Here is a 17,612-nt window from a genome sequence, read left to right on the forward strand (position 1 = left end):
CGAAGTGCAAAATTTGACTTCGTATCTTAGCGTCCCCGCTGACGCTAATATTATTTATACGAGAGCGGAGAGGGACGGCACGATACGAACTTCGATTTTCGAATTTCGTAGTAGCCCCAGATGTAACGCAAAATACGGAAAGCCCGATCTCGAGCGACGTGGTGATCCAAAACTCTAAATCGAAGTTCGTATCGTACCGTCCCTCCACTCTCGTATTAAATAATATTAGCGTGAGCGGACGGCACAATACGACCAGAGCGTATTATGCACTGTCGTAGTATGGGCAGGATTGTATTAATATACTATCGTTGCTTAGTACTCCGGCTACGATAGCAATTCTCCATGTTCAATTTCAACGCACTACTATTCTAAACACGAACGGAAAAAAGTGTTGAAGGCACTAGACAATATTATTCATATTATAACCTGTGTTGAAGTTTCTCTCGACCATTTTGCGACAGTTATGGTTATGATGCACATCCTCCATTGGAACAGATCCCGCAAGGACTCAGTTGACTTACAACGATTGGCTTCTGCTGCTGACTGAACTTCCTCCGAATTCTATGAAGTTGATCGTTGTAACTTGAACAGAGTAATGTGGAGTTCACTTTTCGCAGTAGAAGGTGGGCATAATAAAGTTTTATGCCATTACAGTTATCCTGGGGAGACTTCTACATTGCTGGTATGTTCGACTGCATGAAATGATGCTGCAGATGCCAGATCTTGGCGACAAGTGTCCCAACTTGAAGGCTCTTCACGAAAAGAGTCTGGCCCTGCCCAAGGTCAAGGCCTGGGCTGCTAATGCACCCCATGCCGACTACTAAACAACGTTCAATAGTCTTAAGGCTTGAATTTGCACTGCATTGTTGAATTTTGTGAGACAGATCTGTTTTAGGTACTGTCTGTTTGCTTTGTCCGAATAAAGAGACGCCACCCCATTAATATCTGTCACATATAGTTTGTCGAAGTAGGAATTTGAGTTCAACGTGTGTTAAAATTAATCCGAAATTTCTGCCGGTAGGTTTAATAACATCGAATGAATGGGTTAAGTAGTATCATTTTGTCTAAAAAAAGCAGCTGATCTAAGTAGTAAGTGGCCTAAGAAGCAACTGGTCTAAGTAGAAAATGGTCTAAAAAGCAACTGGTACAAACTTATTATACAGAAGACTTATTACAATTACTAATTAATATAAAGAACTAGCCATAAACACTAACATTTGCTGTGGCAAAGGGGATGTACTCAGCGTATGCTGTAAGTTAGGGTTCCATAGGATGACTGGCAAGCTGCTACTTAGACCAGTTGCTTCTTAGACCAACTTGCTACTTAGACCAATTGCTTAATTGGCTCGTAGATCAGCTGCTTTTTAGATGAAATGATACTAACCCGAATGAATAACCTCGTAAGACTGCTTTTCAACCAGAGATGTCGGAAAATGCGAGGAAGGTTTTTTTCATGAACCAATACATCGAAATGCGCCTAAGGGTGTCGTGTCTCGTTAACGACCGCCGCGCCATAGTGACGTAGCCTGATCACTATAACAGTTAACAGTTCAATCACTGACTGAAATATGTCGGATTAATTTTGACAAAATATTGTTTAAAAATAATAGTGTATTTTAAGACCTTTCTTATCTAAGTATAACAGTATTATTGGAAAGTGTTCCGTTATTATTTACTTAAAAGAAAATGATATAAGTAGTAATGAAAAACAGATTATTTTTATGAAAGGCTTTTTTTTTCATGTTATTTTTTTAGGAAGACAGTATCATACCTATGTCAGAATGTCTTTTCACGTAGCATTTATACTTAAACAAGGTGTTTTAACAGGAGTCCTGATTTTTTTATTATAAGTATTATAACATATCGTCGGGTGACAGCCAGAAGCCACTAATTAACACTTAAATTCAAGAGGTATCAAACTTATACATAGCATGATAAGGTTACTATTTATCTGTTTTTTTTGCTGTCAGTGACATCTCTGGTTGTCACCTGACGATATCAAAGTAGCTGCTGATAAGTTACCACTGCTGAAACACCTTGTACTGTACAGTCGCCATCCGATTTTTCGGAGCGGCCGAGGTGGTCAAAAATGTCGTTACAGCTATCTATTCTCAAGGCCTTAGAGTTCATGTCTCGATATTTTTGATCACGTTGGCCGCTCTAAAATATTTGACGGCGACCTACTACCATTACCTTCAGAGGTAATCAAGAGGCGACCTTTCCATTATTTTAATACTGCAAGTTCTGTTTGTACCTAAAAGTACTTAAGAGGTGTGAAGGATTAAAGAAAAAATAATAACTGCAATTTTTATCCAATCTTTAATTTTATTTTTCAGTTTTTTGTCATTACTATCTATCAGACACTTATAAATTAGTTATACTTATTACATTACTTGCGTAATAATAGTAACTCAGTGGTATAAGATATGTCACCAGGACTAATATCTGACACAACAAAGCGTCCATAAATATCTGATACCGTAAACTGCTTCAACTTTGTCCTCTGGCCCCAACATTGCCTGATTCGATTTAGAGTCGATAACTTTGCACCCCTTAGGTTTTTTAAATTTTATCCTGTCGTAATAATAATTCCCGTGTTGATAAAAGTTTAAAACCTATAAGAGTGCTAAGTTATCGACTCTAAATCAAATCAGGCAATGTTGGGGCCAGAGGGCAAAGTTTACGTTACGTACGATTTACGATTTAAGCAGTTTACGTTACGATTCTATTTCTAGGGCAGGTATACTCCGTTTAATTTAAGGTTTGAATTGAAGGTCAAATTGTATCACACGTTTCTCGATATTTCGAACAAATTATCAAAAATTACCTACATGTACATTTACTAGCGGTATTTATTATATTTTTATCATAGAAGTTAACGCAATTTTAAATAGTTTCGTTGTTTAATTTAAAAACTTAAGCAAATTTTACCGTTAAGTTTCAAATGTTAAAATAAATGGAGTAGTATAGGCGTCTCGGATATTTTTACATGCTCTGCTGTAACACATATCAGAGCAGGTACATAGATATATCGATATCGATAGAACGCATAAGGGCCTTAGATAGTATAAGTGCCCTGTGTGTAATGCCACTGACAATCATATCATGGAACGAAAATATTTTTATTCAGTGTCAGAGGTGTCGCGGGTAAAAGAATAATAATTTAGTTCGTCAGTTAAATGTAAAAGAATTGGACACGCTCATATCCTTCCCTCGCTGAACATGATATTCGCAAAACATCATATTCGCAAAACACGATATTCGCAAAACATCATATTCGCAAAACATGATATTCGCAAAACACGATATTCACAAAACATCATATTCGCAAAACATTATATTCGCAAAACATGTTGTAAATTAAACAAAAAATTACTAAGGCAGAGCCCGTTAAACATTGGTGTCATGTGACGCCTTTGTACATTTTTTACTAGGACCCCCCACTCGAACTTTGACGCGATTTATATTTGCATTTTTTATATTATTGACAAAAGAAAAAAATAAGTACCGCAAGGGCGGGCTACTTTGACCCATTGGAGGGTAACTTTGGCCCATATGAAAACCACACAAAGAAGGCGCCCGATCAACTAACACGCCAACCATATGGCAAAAATAAGAGGCCGTATTGTCTAACGTTTCTGACACTCAGGATCACAACCAAATGACAGTTTTTGTATACGAAAACTGTAATTTGATTGTGATCGCGAGTATCAGAAACGTTACGAGTGGAAAGGGGGCAATACACCCTCAGGACTGAGTTAACCCCAAGGGCCAAAGTCACCCTTCACGGCCAAAGTACCCCGACCTTACGGTAGGTACTTAAGTAAGTATTTCTGTTAATCTAACTGACGGTCTGATAGATATCAGTGTCTAACCGGCAGCCTGGCTTTTTAATTTGGCAGTGTACCCTTAATTTGGCAGTGGCTACATATATTGGACACAATTTAAGGCTTGCTTTTTTATACATAGAATTTTTAAGACTCCAAAGAAGGCTTGAATCACGAACTTTTTAAATTTTTGAAAAATTCGGGTAGGCGGTTAAAGTAACGTATCATGATCAACATGTGATGTAACATAATCATGACATTAATTTAATGGTGTACTGCTAAAATATTTTTCGTCAAATTTCACTTCCCAAAAAACTTATCGCAGTAGTTTCATTTCCCAAACGAATCTTTAGCATATTTACATTTCGCATTTTATTCATTTGGTCAAATTATAATTTGGCATAATTTACTTTGTCAACTTTTATTACGACAAACGTTTATCAAGCAAACTTTTTCTTTTGGCTAATATTGTATTCCAAAAAAATGTTTGTATATAATGACATTTCGCACAAACCAACCACAGAGACCAACTGCTACCGTAAACTGCTTCAACTTTGCCCTCTGACCCCAACATTGCCTTCATGATTTGATTTAGAGTCGATAACTTAGCACTCGTATAATTTTTTTAACTTTTATCTACGGGAATTATTATTACGGAGATAAAAGCTTAAACTCTATACAGGTGCTAAGTTATCGACTCTAAATCAAATCAGGCAATGTTGGGGCGAGATGGCAAAGTTGAAGCAGTTTACGGTACCAGAAAAGTACGTTGGATTAGGTTAGAACTGCGTCTTCCACAGAAACGAACTGCTATCAGAAAAGTAGACGAGGTTAGACTGCGCCCCCCACAGAAACGAACAAGTCTGTATTTTAGTTTATTAATTAAACTAATGTTATGGTTAGGTTACAGAAACACATTATTTAACCGCCCTAAAAAAAGCCTGGCGGCCGGTAACACACTGTATTTAGGTAATAATATTATTCTTACCCGGGACACAGCCCAATTACCTACCTAAGCATTTCATACTCACATCAGGTCACATTTTAAAACTATTTATGGCACTATTTCATAGGACATTTTTGGTAATCCTTATCATTGATCTCATTTTAATACGTACGTAATTCTAGGAACAAATGGCGACTTTAATCTTATTATACTGAGCGGAAAAAAATCTGGCATTCAAATGTATGCAGAAATAGATAATTTTGTGTGACGAATGGGCCAAATTTTGCGCCGCTGAGTATATAATATAATACCTACCTGCGTGAACAACACGCAGATAGTGTTATGCAAAACTCCTGCATATTTTTTGCGCCTATTATATTACAATAGCAACAAATCTTACTGATATAATCACAGTACATTTTATAACAAATAATAAAATATCTGCTTATTATACAGGGTGGAACCTAACGATGATCTTTTACTTAAACAGGTGATAGTGTTGCTTAAACTGAACAACTTTCAAGGACCAATAGGTCGAAAAAAGAAAAGAAAAATTCAGACTCCCATACAAAATGTATTGGTTAGCTGAATGACTTACTATGGAAAGATGAAAAAAAATCGGTTTTCGACCTAATACTATGTTTCTTGGAGAAAGTTGTTCAGTTTAAACAACACTATCACCTGTTTAAGTAAAGGATCATCGTTAGGTTCCACCCTGTATAGGACCACGGAATTTTTTTTTTCATCTAGAACCTTTAGTATTATTTTTTGTAGGGAGAGGCTACAATTGAGATCTCTCTGCAGGCAGATGTTATTAGGGTAGGCAATGTAAGTGGCTGCACCTGCACGCTTCCGCCAGCACCAGCAGGGTAGACAACACTAGCATTGCCTACCCTCAATACCCTCATGGCAACACTAGCACTGCCTACCCTCATGGCAGCGCTAGTGATGTCTACCCTCATGGCAACACTAGCTCTGGTGGCTGTGGCTAGTGGCTGCTTGCCTATTTACTGGTGCTGGCGTGTGCGTGTGGTTGCAGCCACTTACGTTGCCTACCCTCACTACATATCCACGCTACCTATCTGAGCCACTAATCTTCAGAAAACTTCATCACAAAGAGGAAACTACTGTGTCATCGAACCCCGCATTGGTATTGCCCTGCGTTCTCTTCATGTCCCGAGCGTGCTTGGCACTGGTCTCTACTTGCTCCACGGTGTCCATCAGAGGCAGATTGCGTGTCTCCGGAGTGAGGATCAGGCTGATTCCTGAGACGACAGCTGAGGCCCCGAACAAGAGGGATGGCAGGGCCGCTGATATTGGTGTCTAGAAATACAATTTGAAATTATTGACCGAACGCATGCAAAGCGTGTCCGTTGTAGTTTGGGCAAGAATGCTTTCGTATGTCTAACTGTCTGTTTTTAACTCTAAAATTGAAATTCCGAGGGGAACGGGAAAAAACGGGATTTTTCGTTTCACTGGTCAAAGATAGCTGAAATTTAGGTTCCTTGGGGGGTGTAGGAGAACACTACAAAAGAATTTCCCGAAATTCTGACGGGAACGGGAAAAAACGGGATTTTTCGTTTTACTGGTCGTAGAAAGCTGAAATTTGGCATGTAGGTTGCTTAAGGAGTGTAGGGAAGCATTAAAGAGATAATTTCCCGAAATTCCCACGGGATAGGAAAAAAAGGGGATCTTTCATTTTACTGGATGCAGAAAGCTGAAAATCGCCATTTAGATTACTTGAGAAGGGCATTGAGAGTGGAGATTTCAAAATTCCCACGGGAACGGGAAAAAACGGGATTTTTCGTTTTACTGGTCATAGAAAACTGAAATTTGGCGTTTAGGTTCTTTGGGAGTGTAAGGGAGCAAAAATAATTTCTCGAAATTTTGACGGGAACGGAAAAACGGGATTTTTCATTTTACTGGACGCAGAAAGCTGAAGTGGATTCCTTAGGGGCGGGGCGGAGCTCTAAGAGAGAATTTCCCATAAATAATTAGGGGAACGGGATAAAACGGGATTTTTCTTTTTCTCTTTCTTATTTAGTTTAAGAAATCCTTTTTTATTCGAAAGTGTATACTCCCAAGGTGGTCCTATTGTCACCAAATTAGGATCTGATGACGGGATCACCAGGAAATCGAGGGCAACCCTCAAATTTTGAAGCACGCATTACGTTTTTCTTATATTTTTTCTCAAGCTATTTACTTAACTATTTGCGTCTGATAGACATCATCTCATGTTGATGAGCTGATGATGGAAGTTAAAACTCCTTAACGGTTAGCTGTGCATATTTTTTTTAATATTATAGGTAGGTACGTACAGGCCGATAGTTGTATTCTTTCAGGTTATCTAGGTGAGCTGATGATGGAAGGTTAAACTCCTTAACGTTTAAGAGTTAGAGGAAGTTCCTTTTAATATCATAATATGCACGTAATAGATCTTTAGTTGCATTCTTTTTGGTTATTCAGGTGAGCTGATGCTGAAAGGTATAACTCCTTAACGGTTAGGATACATTAAGTACCTACTGTACCTACACCAAACCAATCAACTCATTAACGTAACAAAATTTATCCAGACCTATAAAACAGTATACCGTGCTACGAAATACCGTCACTGCAATGGCTGACTGACTGACAGACAACGCGTAGCTAAAACTACAGATTTTACAGACCTGAATTTGTAAGTGAATAAAGGACAATATAAGTGAACTAAATAAGGATTTTTACACACACACACACACACACACACACACACAAAAGAAAGTGAAAGTTTTTTAAAAATATATACCCTAAATAATAGAAGCCTGTTTCAATTAAATCGCGGACAGTGTGGTTTTCTGTTGAATTCACTTATTCCTATCCCACGGGAATCCTGGAATCCTATGTCGCCTAGGTACGGAGTCGCGGCAAAAAAAACAAGTAGGTTTTCTAAAATAACACCCCTGACATGTGAAACAGGGCTTCAAAGTTGATTTTTAAATTCGAAAATTTCCAAATATAATCCTCCGAAAAATCAATTAAACACGAAAATAAGGATCGTGGAAAGTATATTTATGTTACACCAAATTTAACGCGAGCGAAGCTGCGGGCACAAGCTAGCTAGCTAGTCTGTTGCGGACAGCCCCGAAACTAGAATAATATAGTTTAAGAATACAAATAAATAGCTGTTAAATATAGAATAAGTAGAATAATTAGGTTAAGAATCATTGTAAATAGTAGAATAAGTAGTTTAAGAATCAAATTGTAGCGAAATCGATTAGTAATAATTAAATAAAAGCGAAAAACCCAAGTAGCGATAGCGAAAATTCCCCGGTAATTCAGTGCGTTTGTGATTTGGGTCCACCAATCACAGCGCCTGGATTATCGGGAATTATAGCCAATCACGGGCGGGCTTATACCCCGGCCGCGGGGGTATAAATACAGGCCCGCCCGCAGCGATAAGGCAGTTCGACGCGGACAGCGACCCGAAGCGCTCCTCTCTACGAAGCCTACAGCGAGCAAGCGACCAGCGACCAGCGACCAGCGAAGCGAACCGACCCCTGCTATTCCAACGGACCTCCGATTGCTGCCTTACCGACCGACCACCGCGATTTCGAACCGGACTCCGATTACCACCGCGAATCGACGAACGAACCAGTACAATAAATACAGTCCACTTATCGAAGGTGTTTTCGTTGCCCTACTCCCGTCGTAACGACCGCAGAGGACTGCGAAGCACCTCCCGCTGTGAACCCGAGCTGTCTGTCGACGACAGTGTTTGGTCCTTCGAACCGGATCTGAAGACATCGACTGAAGATGGTGGTAACCCGATCTCAGGGCGACCGCGAAGAGCGCCGCCACACCCCGCCGCCCGAAGAACAAACCGCCGCCGAACGAGCTCCGACGACGACCGCCGCTGCTACTGCCACGACCACCGCTGACGACATCTGGCAACAGCAGTTGGAACGCATCGTCCGCCGCGACGCCGCCTCGCCCACGGTACTTCCTCGCGCCGAGACGCGGATGACGACACGCGAGCCGCCGCGTGACCTCGCCATCGCCGCTACACGTCGCGACGCCGTTTACTTTCCCCCGCTCACCCGAGCCGGGGAGGGAGCCATGAGCATGCAGCCGATCCGATCGACCGAAGAGGACTACTACCGCCTAGGGGGGGAGCTGGGCGCGCAGCCCGGCCGCATCCCCGATGAGGCGCAACTCGGCGGCCGTGGGGGGAGCTGGGCGTGCGGCCCGGCCCCGGTGAGGCGCACCTCGGCGGCCGAGGGGGGGAGCTGGGCGCGCAGCCCAGCCACACCGCCGATACGGTGCAACAGCGAGGCCATGGGGGGCAGCGCGCGTGCAACACAACCCGCAACTTGAAGCCATCGAGTACTCCCCCCACACCCAAATGGGGGGAGGAGAGCAGCCAACAATGGACTGGGCTGCCAACCAGGAGCGACCACAACGAGCCGTCGCCTTTTATGAACAACCGGCGGCGATGCAAGCCGGTGCGAGGTCGCCGGTGCCTTCACATGCATCAAATGCAACGGCGATCCGTATCCGGCTTGCTGAAGAGGAAGCCGAAGAGGAGCTCCTGCGCATCAAGCAGCAAGAACTGGAGCTGCAAAAGGAGCGAGTGAAGGCCAAGCTACGCCAGAAGCTGGCTAGCATCGAAGCGGAGTCACAAGCCGGGAGCATCACCGGACCACACGCGAAGGTGGATGACTGGCTACGGCGCACCGCGGCGGATCAACCGACGCCGCCACCACCGAAGCACGAGCCGCGGCGGCGCTCACCGCCGCCCCCGTTCGAACCGAAGCGACGCAATTCGCCGCCAGCTACACCTGCTCGCGAACGAAGTGCAAGCGGACAACGCGGGATCGAGAAGCTCGCCGAGGCCCTCGAAAAAATGGCACGAGTGCGTCCGCCGCCGAGGCAGGTCTACGAGTTGCCTGCTTTCTCCGGTGCGGCGGGCGAGTGGCTGCCTACGCCGAATCGACGCGCGCGTATAATTTCACGCCGCATGAAAATATGGCGCGGCTGCGCTCCTGTTTGCGCGGAACTGCGCGCGAAGCGGTGGAGGCGCTGCTCCACACCTCGGCCAACCCCGAAGCAGTAATGACGACGCTGCGACAATGCTTTGGCCGCCCCGAAATTCTGGCCACCAAAGCACTCGACGACCTCAAGAAGCTGCCGCGCCTGGGGTCAACTGCCACCGAAATCAACGCGTTTGCAGTCAAATTGCAAAACATCGTCAGCGTGCTGTCATCAATCGACCAGCACGGCTACCTCGCCAGCCCCTTGCTGGTACGCGACGTGATGGAGAAGCTCAGCCCACATCTACGGTCACGCTTCGGGGACTTCGCATCGGAGCAGATGACCATGGAGCCACAGATCATTCTGTTGTCGCGGTTCCTCATGCGCGAGGCCGACCGCGCCCTGCGTTTCTCCTATACAACGGTGGAAGCGACGGCAGCCGCCGCCGCCACTACGCTGACGTTCCGAAGGGATGCTGCGAGGCCAGCACCCCGTCCGACGCCGATGCGCGGCCCCACCCCTCGGGCCGCGCCGCGAGCGCCCGTCTACGCCACCGAGGGCGATGACGCGCGCCGCTGCCTCTGCTGTGGAGGCGGTCATCCCACCACGAGATGCAAGCGCATCACCAACATGGAGGTCAACGATCGCTGGCAGTGGGCACGCGACAACCGCGTGTGCTTCCGCTGCATGGACCAGCAGCACCGCCGCGAAACCTGCCGAGCCCGCACCTGTGAAGTCAACGGGTGCCGGCATGTGCACCATCCATTGCTGCACGCGAGCGCGGCAAAAGTGCCGCGCCACCCCGAAGCGAGACGCGAGCGGACGCCGCCCCGTGGGCAGGCACCGCAGTCCCCAACGACATTGGCGTCCGAGCCCACTGTTGGGCCGGCGCCAATCCCCGAAAAGCAGACGGTGACTACGGTCAGCAACGAAGACGGCAAGTCACCGGTCCTGCTGAAGATGTGCCGAGTCCGCGTCAGCGGACCCAGCGGCACCGTCGACACCTTCGCACTGCTGGATGACGGGTCAACGGTGACGCTCATCGACGAAGACCTGGCGCGCACGATCGGAGCCTCGGGACCGGCGGTGCCAATGCAAATGAGAGGCATCGCCAGCAACACCGAGCTGCCGAACAGTCGACGTGTCAACATCACGGTGCAGGGCCACGGTGAGGCCTACAAGATCGCCGCCCGCACCGTCGACAACCTCCGGATCCACACACAGCGACTGGGTCAGGAGGTTACCCGGTACCGCCACCTTAGTGGGCTGAACGATGCCTGCTACGACGAAGCCATTCCGCGTCTCCTCATTGGCGCGGACAATTGGCACCTGATGCTCGTCCACGAGACACGGACGGGCAAGCGACGGCAACCAGCAGCGGTTCGGACGGCACTGGGCTGGGTCATTTACGGCTCAGTGCCCCGGGCCATTCGAGCGGGCGGCCCGACCGAGGATGTGCTCTACGTTTATAACGTACGCGACGACGCCACCGACAAGCTAGTTCAGCGACATTTCGCCATCGACGCGCTGGGCGTGTCGCTGGCCACGAAACCACGACCAGCCGAGGAACGGGCGAAACGACTCTTCGAAGCAACAGTGAAATTCCACGGCGATCACTATGAAGTCGGTCTGCCGTGGATAACGGACGAGGTGCAAACGCCAGCGAGCTACGCGACGGCACTACAGCGCTTCAAGGGCATCGAGCGCAAGATGCGTCGCGACGCAAACTTCGCGCAAGAGTACGCGGCACAGGTCACCAACCTAATAGCGAAGGGCTATGCGGAGCCCGCCACCGAGGCAGATGCGCGCCACCCGCGCGCTTGGGTGCTGCCCCACTTTGCCGTGCGGAACCCCAATAAACCAGGGAAGCTCCGCCTGGTTTTCGACGCAGCGAGCCGCAGCCAGGGCCGCTGCCTTAACGATTTCCTGCTGGAGGGGCCCGACCTGCTAAAGTCCCTTCCGGGCATACTACTACGGTTCCGGGAGGGCCGCTACGCAGTAACGGCAGACATAAAAGAAATGTTTCTCCGAGTGAAGATTAGACCGGAAGATCGCCCGGCGCAGCTGTTCCTATGGAGGGAGCCGGGCGAGAATCAACCCAAGCTAATGAAAATGACTTCGATGATCTTCGGAGCAGCAAGCTCCCCTTTCCTGGCGCACAGCGTGCGCAACCACAACGCCGAGCGCCATGCGCCGGAATTCCCGCAGGCACTATACGCGATAACGTCGAGCCACTACATGGACGACCTAGTGGACAGCTACGCGACCGAAGAAGAGGCCGTGGACGTAGCAACGGCCGTCAACGAAGTCCACTTACGAGCCGGCTTTGAGCTGCGCGGGTGGAACACCAATTCCCCGAAACTCGAGCGAAGAATCGAACCTGAACTGCGGGCAACAGCGCCCGCAACACTAGGCCTGAGTGAGGGGCCGAAAATACTGGGGCTCATCTGGGACCCAAGAAGCGACACACTCGGGTTCAACACCGCAATGAACCGGGTGCCGAAAGAGGTGCGCGAAGGAACGCGCACACCAACGAAGAGAGAGGCCTTGAGCGCGGTGATGTCAGTTTATGACCCGCTCGGGCTCCTATCGCCCTACACAATCACCGCCAAGGTGACCCTTCAGCAGTCGTGGCGCAAACAGGCGCCGTGGGACGAGCCGCTGGACCTGGAGGACGGCGGTATTTTCATCGAGTGGGCTCGCGGTCTAGCCGCCGTAGCGGCACTGCAGCTGGAGCGGTGCTACGCGGTGGGCCGCCACGAGCTGCACGCCTTCACCGACGCGAGCGAGAGCGCCTACGCCACGGCCATCTACCTCCGGACGACAGACGCCTCCGGAACCGTGACGGTGGCTCTGGTGGCGGGAAAGGCGAAGGTGGCCCCGCTGAGGCAGCAGAGCATTCCTCGTATGGAGCTACAAGCGGCTCTGATCGGGGCTCGGCTGGCGGCCACAATCATAGCGGAACAACGACTTACGATCGAGCGCGTCGTATTCTGGACGGATTCACGCACTGTCCTGGCGTGGATTCGCAACGACGCAAAGCGCTATACACCCTTTGTGGCGCATCGACTTGGTGAGATCGCCGAGATAACCCGCCCCGAGCAATGGCGGTGGGTGCCGACAGCAGCAAACCCGGCGGACGACGCGACGCGGGCGGACAGTGCCCGCCAAATATCCACCACCGACCGGTGGTTCACCGGACCCGACTTCCTGCGGCTACCGGAAGACCAATGGCCGCAGGAAACAGTAAGCGAAATTTATAATATTAATGCGGACGCGAGTGCAAGTGAAAATGTGAAAAACAAAAGTGTTAATCTGACCAGTGCGTTGCCGAACATTGAACGATTTTCAAAATTCGAAAGACTAATTAAAGCGACAGCGCGAGTGCTATTTTTTGTCGACAAGTGCCGCGACAAAGATAGTCAGTTAGAAGTGCGACATATCGAACGAGCGGAGCACCTCTGGTTCCGGAAGTGCCAGATGGATAGCTTCGCAGAAGAAATCGACATACTGCGATACGGGGGGAGGCTGCCAAAGAAGAGCAGCCTCTTCCACCTCGACCCCGTCCTCGAGGACGGCCTACTCCGGCTGCGTGGCCGCATCAACGCCGCGCCGGTGCCGGACGCGACGAAGAGGCCGGTCATCCTAAACGGCCGCCACCCGTTCGTGAGCCTTCTAATCGAGAAGGCGCACCGCGACGCCCACCACTCATCGAACGAACGGGTGGTCAACGACCTGCGGCAGCGACTGTGGGTGCTGCACCTTCGCCCCACGGTGAAGAAGGTAGCGCGCGCTTGCCGCACATGTGCTGTGCGGCGCTCGACTCCGCGCCCACCAGCGATGGGCGATCTACCGCGGGCCCGCATCGACCCCTACAGCCGGCCCTTCACTAACTGCGGGGTCGACTACTTCGGCCCGCTGACGGTCACGATTGGGCGGCGCCACGAAAAGCGTTGGGTAGCGCTCTTTACCTGCCTGACGACGCGCGCCGTCCACCTGGAGATCGTCGCGAGCCTCTCTACGGACTCCGCCATCATGGCGCTGCGGCGTATGGCGGCTCGACGAGGTTGGCCCCGCGTCATGTATAGTGACAACGGTACATGCTTCCGCGGGGCCGACACGGAGCTTCGCGCCGCCTACGAGGAGTGGCTGCCCGAGCTCCGCGACATCGGACTGCGACACCGCATGGAATGGCGGTTCATCCCTCCTGGAGCTCCTAACCAGGGGGGCGCCTGGGAGAGGTTGGTGCGGTCAGTCAAGACCGCACTGACCGCCACACTCTTCTCACGGGCACCAAGGAAGAGGTGCTCGTGACACTGTTGGCGGAGGCTGAACAGACCGTCAACGCGCGACCGCTGACGCACGTGTCGGTCGACCCCTGCGACGAGGAGGCGCTCACGCCGAGCCACTTCTTGCTCGGCGGCCCGGCAGGCACCCCTCCCACCGGCACGTGCGACGAAGCTGACCGAAGAGCCTGGCGTGCTAGCCAAGCGCTAGCCAATCATTTCTGGGCCCGCTGGGTCCGGGAATACCTGCCAACTCTCGCCCCCCGTCAATCTCCGAGCGGGGGCGAGCGACCGCTGCAAGTCGGCGACGTCGTCATCGTCGTCGACTCCAACCTACCACGCAATGTGTGGCCCCGAGGCGTTGTGGAAGCAGTCTTCCCTGGACCTGACGGCGGCATCCGGAGCGCGGACGTCCGCACCAAGGGAGGAGTGTTCCGGCGCCCTACGACGCGACTGGCTGTCCTCCCGACAAAGGACGAAGCCTCCCCTGCGGATTCGGCGGGGGGAGAATTGTTGCGGACAGCCGCGAAACTAGAATAATATAGTTTAAGAATAAAAATAAATAGCTGTTAAATATAGAATAAGTAGAATAATTAGGTTAAGAATCATTGTAAATAGCGAATAAGTAGTTTAAGAATCAAATTGTAGCGAAATCGATTAGTAATAGGTAAATAAAAGCGAAAAACCCAAGTAGCGATAGCGAAAATTCCCCGGTAATTCAGTGCGTTTGTGATTTGGGTCCACCAATCACAGCGCCTGGATTATCGGGGAATTATAGCCAATCACGGGCGGGCTTTAACCCCGGCCGCGGGTATAAATACAGGCCCGCCCGCAGCGATAAGGCAGTTCACCGGACAGTCATCGTGGTACTTGTGGGTAGAAGTTTTTCCGTAGAAACACCGCTACCCACCGCTCGGACCATAATTCTCGCATCCGCCGCGCCGCCTTAAACTGCGAACTTTGTTCGATCCCGGCCTCCCACCAGCGGGTCTCACCGGGAAAGGACAGAGAACGCAGAGGAGGGCGGTGCGCGCCCCAATGGTCGCGCGCCGCGATATGCCGCAGCTGCCCTAGGCAGCCTAGGTTATAGCCGCCTCCCACCACCGCTCTAGTAGCGGAGGTGGGTAGCTTAAAACAGCCTTTTTAGGGCTACCCACCGAGCCAAGATGGCTCCACCCCCGACGCCCCCCGCCCCTCCGGACCCTACCGCTCGCAAGGCTACCCGACCGCGGATAGCCACGCCGATGCGGAAACATAGGGTGCAGTTTGACGCGGCGGACATCAATGCCGTGAGGCATATGTGCCACGTCGTTCGTGCCGCGGGCCGGGGGATGACGACCCCGCCCGCCTTCAGGAAAGCCATGGGGGAGCTGAATGTCAGACTCCCCCCGCTGCTCCCGACGCTCCGGACGACGATCAAGAGTCGTCACCGCGCCTGGCGTCGCCGACGCCGCCGCGCCCGCGGATGCGGCAACCGCCGCACCACCGCTACTGCCGCCGCCTGCACCTCTCCCGCAGCGCACACCACCCCGCGGCCCGCGACGAAAGCGAGGGCCGCGCACACATCGCCGGCGCCCGCGCCCGCCTCGCGGCGCTCACCGCCGCGCTCGCCGCTGCGCTCGCCGCCTGCATCCAAGGCGCCGCCAGCGCCCCGCGCGCCTAAAAAGCCTCCGCCGCCGCCGCGCGTACCGGTGAAAAGCACGGAGAAATCCCGTGCCCGACACCGGCCCAGCGCGGCACTGGAACCGCCAACGTACGCGACGATCGCGGCCGCGCCGCCCATGCGTGCGCCCGCGCCTACGCCCGCGCCGCCCATGCGCGCGCCCGCGCCGACTGCGCCGCCCATGCGTGCGCCCGCGACCGCGACCGTGACGTCTGCATCGCTTGCGGCTGCGCTATTCGCGCCGCCCGTGCGCCCACCTGCCGCATCCCGGACTGCGCCGCCCGCGCGCGTGCTGCCCGTGTCCGCGCCTGCGCCGCCCGCGAGCGCGCCGCCCGCGCCCCCAACCGCGCCGCCAGCGCGTTCGCTGACCGCGCCCGAGATAGCGCCGCCCGCGCGCGAGCCGCCTGCGTCGCGCGCGCGCTACCCGCGAGCGCGCCGCTCGCGCCTTCAACAGCGCCGCCCGCGCGCGTGCCGCCCGCGACTGCGGCAGTGCCGCCCGCGCGAATGCCTGTCTCGCCCGCAACGCCTGCGCGCGCGCCATCCGCATCTGAGTCCGCGTGGCCAGCGCTACGTGCGCCGCCCACCCGCGCGACGCCCGCAACCAATGCGGCGACCGCGCCCGCGATACTAACGCAACCGGCGATGAGGATCCCATCGCCGTCGCGCTTTCCACCGCCAGCCAACCTGCCGCCGCCGTTTGCCGCTACAAACAAGCGGCGACTGTCACCCTCTCCGTCGTCGATCCCGCGCCCGACCATCCCGCGACTGGAGCTGTCTCCAATGGACCTCTCGTCCCGCAGAGTAACCTGCGAGGACTTGGGGACGGACGACGACGAGGAGGAGGACAGGAGCAGAGCCAGAGTACCGCCATCACCTCGGATGTCGCCTACACCACCGTCGCCTTCACCACCTCCGCCACCGCCGCCACCATCACCGGCGCCCCCCGCCGCCGCGAGGGGGAAGAGGCACCCGCCCTTAGCTGTGACGAGCTTACCAGAGTGGCCCAGGCACTTCCGCGTGTTGGAGCAGAAGCTGGGACACCCGGTGAACGCCAAGCCGCTGAAGGAGGGCATAATTTTCACGCCGCGATCGGAGGCAGAATACCGAGTGGTCCAAGACCACCTGGAGAAAACCCCAGGCTTGGCCTGGAACAACTGGACCCGGACGGAAGACCTGCCACTGAAAGTGGCAATACGCGGCCTCCCCGCGAACACAACGCCGGAGGACGTCGTCGAAGGCCTGAGGGAGAAGGGGTTCCTCCCGATATTTGCTGTGGCAGTGAGGGCGCGAGCGGGACGCCCTGGCTGCATTTTCCACGCGCAGGTGGAGAAGAACAGCGCGACCATCCCAGGCATCTACAACATCACCACGCTACTGGGCATGCGTGGGGTTAAAGTGGAAGCCTGGCGAGGAAGACCAGGACCTGCGCAGTGTCACCGGTGCCAGGCGTTCAGGCACAGTTCGGTGAACTGCCACCATCCGCAACGCTGCGTCCGCTGTGGAGAGGGACATGCTGCCCGCGACTGCCAGCGACCGCGCGAGGACCCGCCGACGTGCGCAAACTGCGGAGGACCCCACACCGCAAATAGCGTACTGTGCCCGGAATTCCAGAGGGAGGCGAGGCACAAGACGGCGGGAGTCGCACCACGCACACGCACGAGCGCGCGCGCACGCCCCGGAACCACCCCAACAGGAGCCACCGCCACCACGGTGGAACATGGACACGCACCACACTCCCTAATGGCGGCGGCCAACGATGGGAGTCGCCCGCCTTTGAAAAGGCGACGTAAACGCGGCGGGAGGAAGAAGAAGGCCTCCAACCAAGAGCCGCGAGAGCCCCAGCCGAAAACAACGGCACCGGAGACGCTCCCGAAAATCGG

At 52.2% G+C, this 17,612-nt stretch overlaps 1 protein-coding gene and 2 long non-coding RNA genes across 3 annotated transcripts; 2 read left to right on the forward strand and 1 right to left on the reverse strand.

Annotated features, from left to right (window-relative positions):
* Nucleotides 1–2,300: 2,300 nt before the first annotated feature.
* LOC141439549 (uncharacterized) lies at nt 2,301–6,609 on the reverse strand. Its single transcript, XR_012452604.1, has 2 exons — nt 4,405–6,609; nt 2,301–2,519 (listed from the first exon to the last, which is right to left on the reverse strand). It is a non-coding gene; the product is annotated as an uncharacterized lncRNA (long non-coding RNA).
* A 3,255-nt stretch (nt 6,610–9,864) lies between these two features.
* On the forward strand, nt 9,865–14,053 carry LOC141440005 (uncharacterized). The gene is made up of 2 exons (XM_074104463.1): nt 9,865–13,958; nt 14,008–14,053. The coding sequence occupies exons 1-2, from the start codon at nt 9,865–9,867 to the stop codon at nt 14,051–14,053; spliced, it is 4,140 nt and encodes a 1,379-aa protein (XP_073960564.1).
* Nucleotides 14,054–14,082: 29 nt separating this feature from the next.
* LOC141439580 (uncharacterized) lies at nt 14,083–14,852 on the forward strand. The gene is made up of 2 exons (XR_012452608.1): nt 14,083–14,666; nt 14,699–14,852. It is a non-coding gene; the product is annotated as an uncharacterized lncRNA (long non-coding RNA).
* The last annotated feature ends 2,760 nt before the right edge of the window (nt 14,853–17,612 follow it).

The sequence above is a fragment of the Choristoneura fumiferana genome, chromosome 21 (assembly GCF_025370935.1).
Source record: "Choristoneura fumiferana chromosome 21, NRCan_CFum_1, whole genome shotgun sequence".
NCBI classification, from domain to species: Eukaryota; Metazoa; Arthropoda; class Insecta; order Lepidoptera; family Tortricidae; genus Choristoneura; species Choristoneura fumiferana.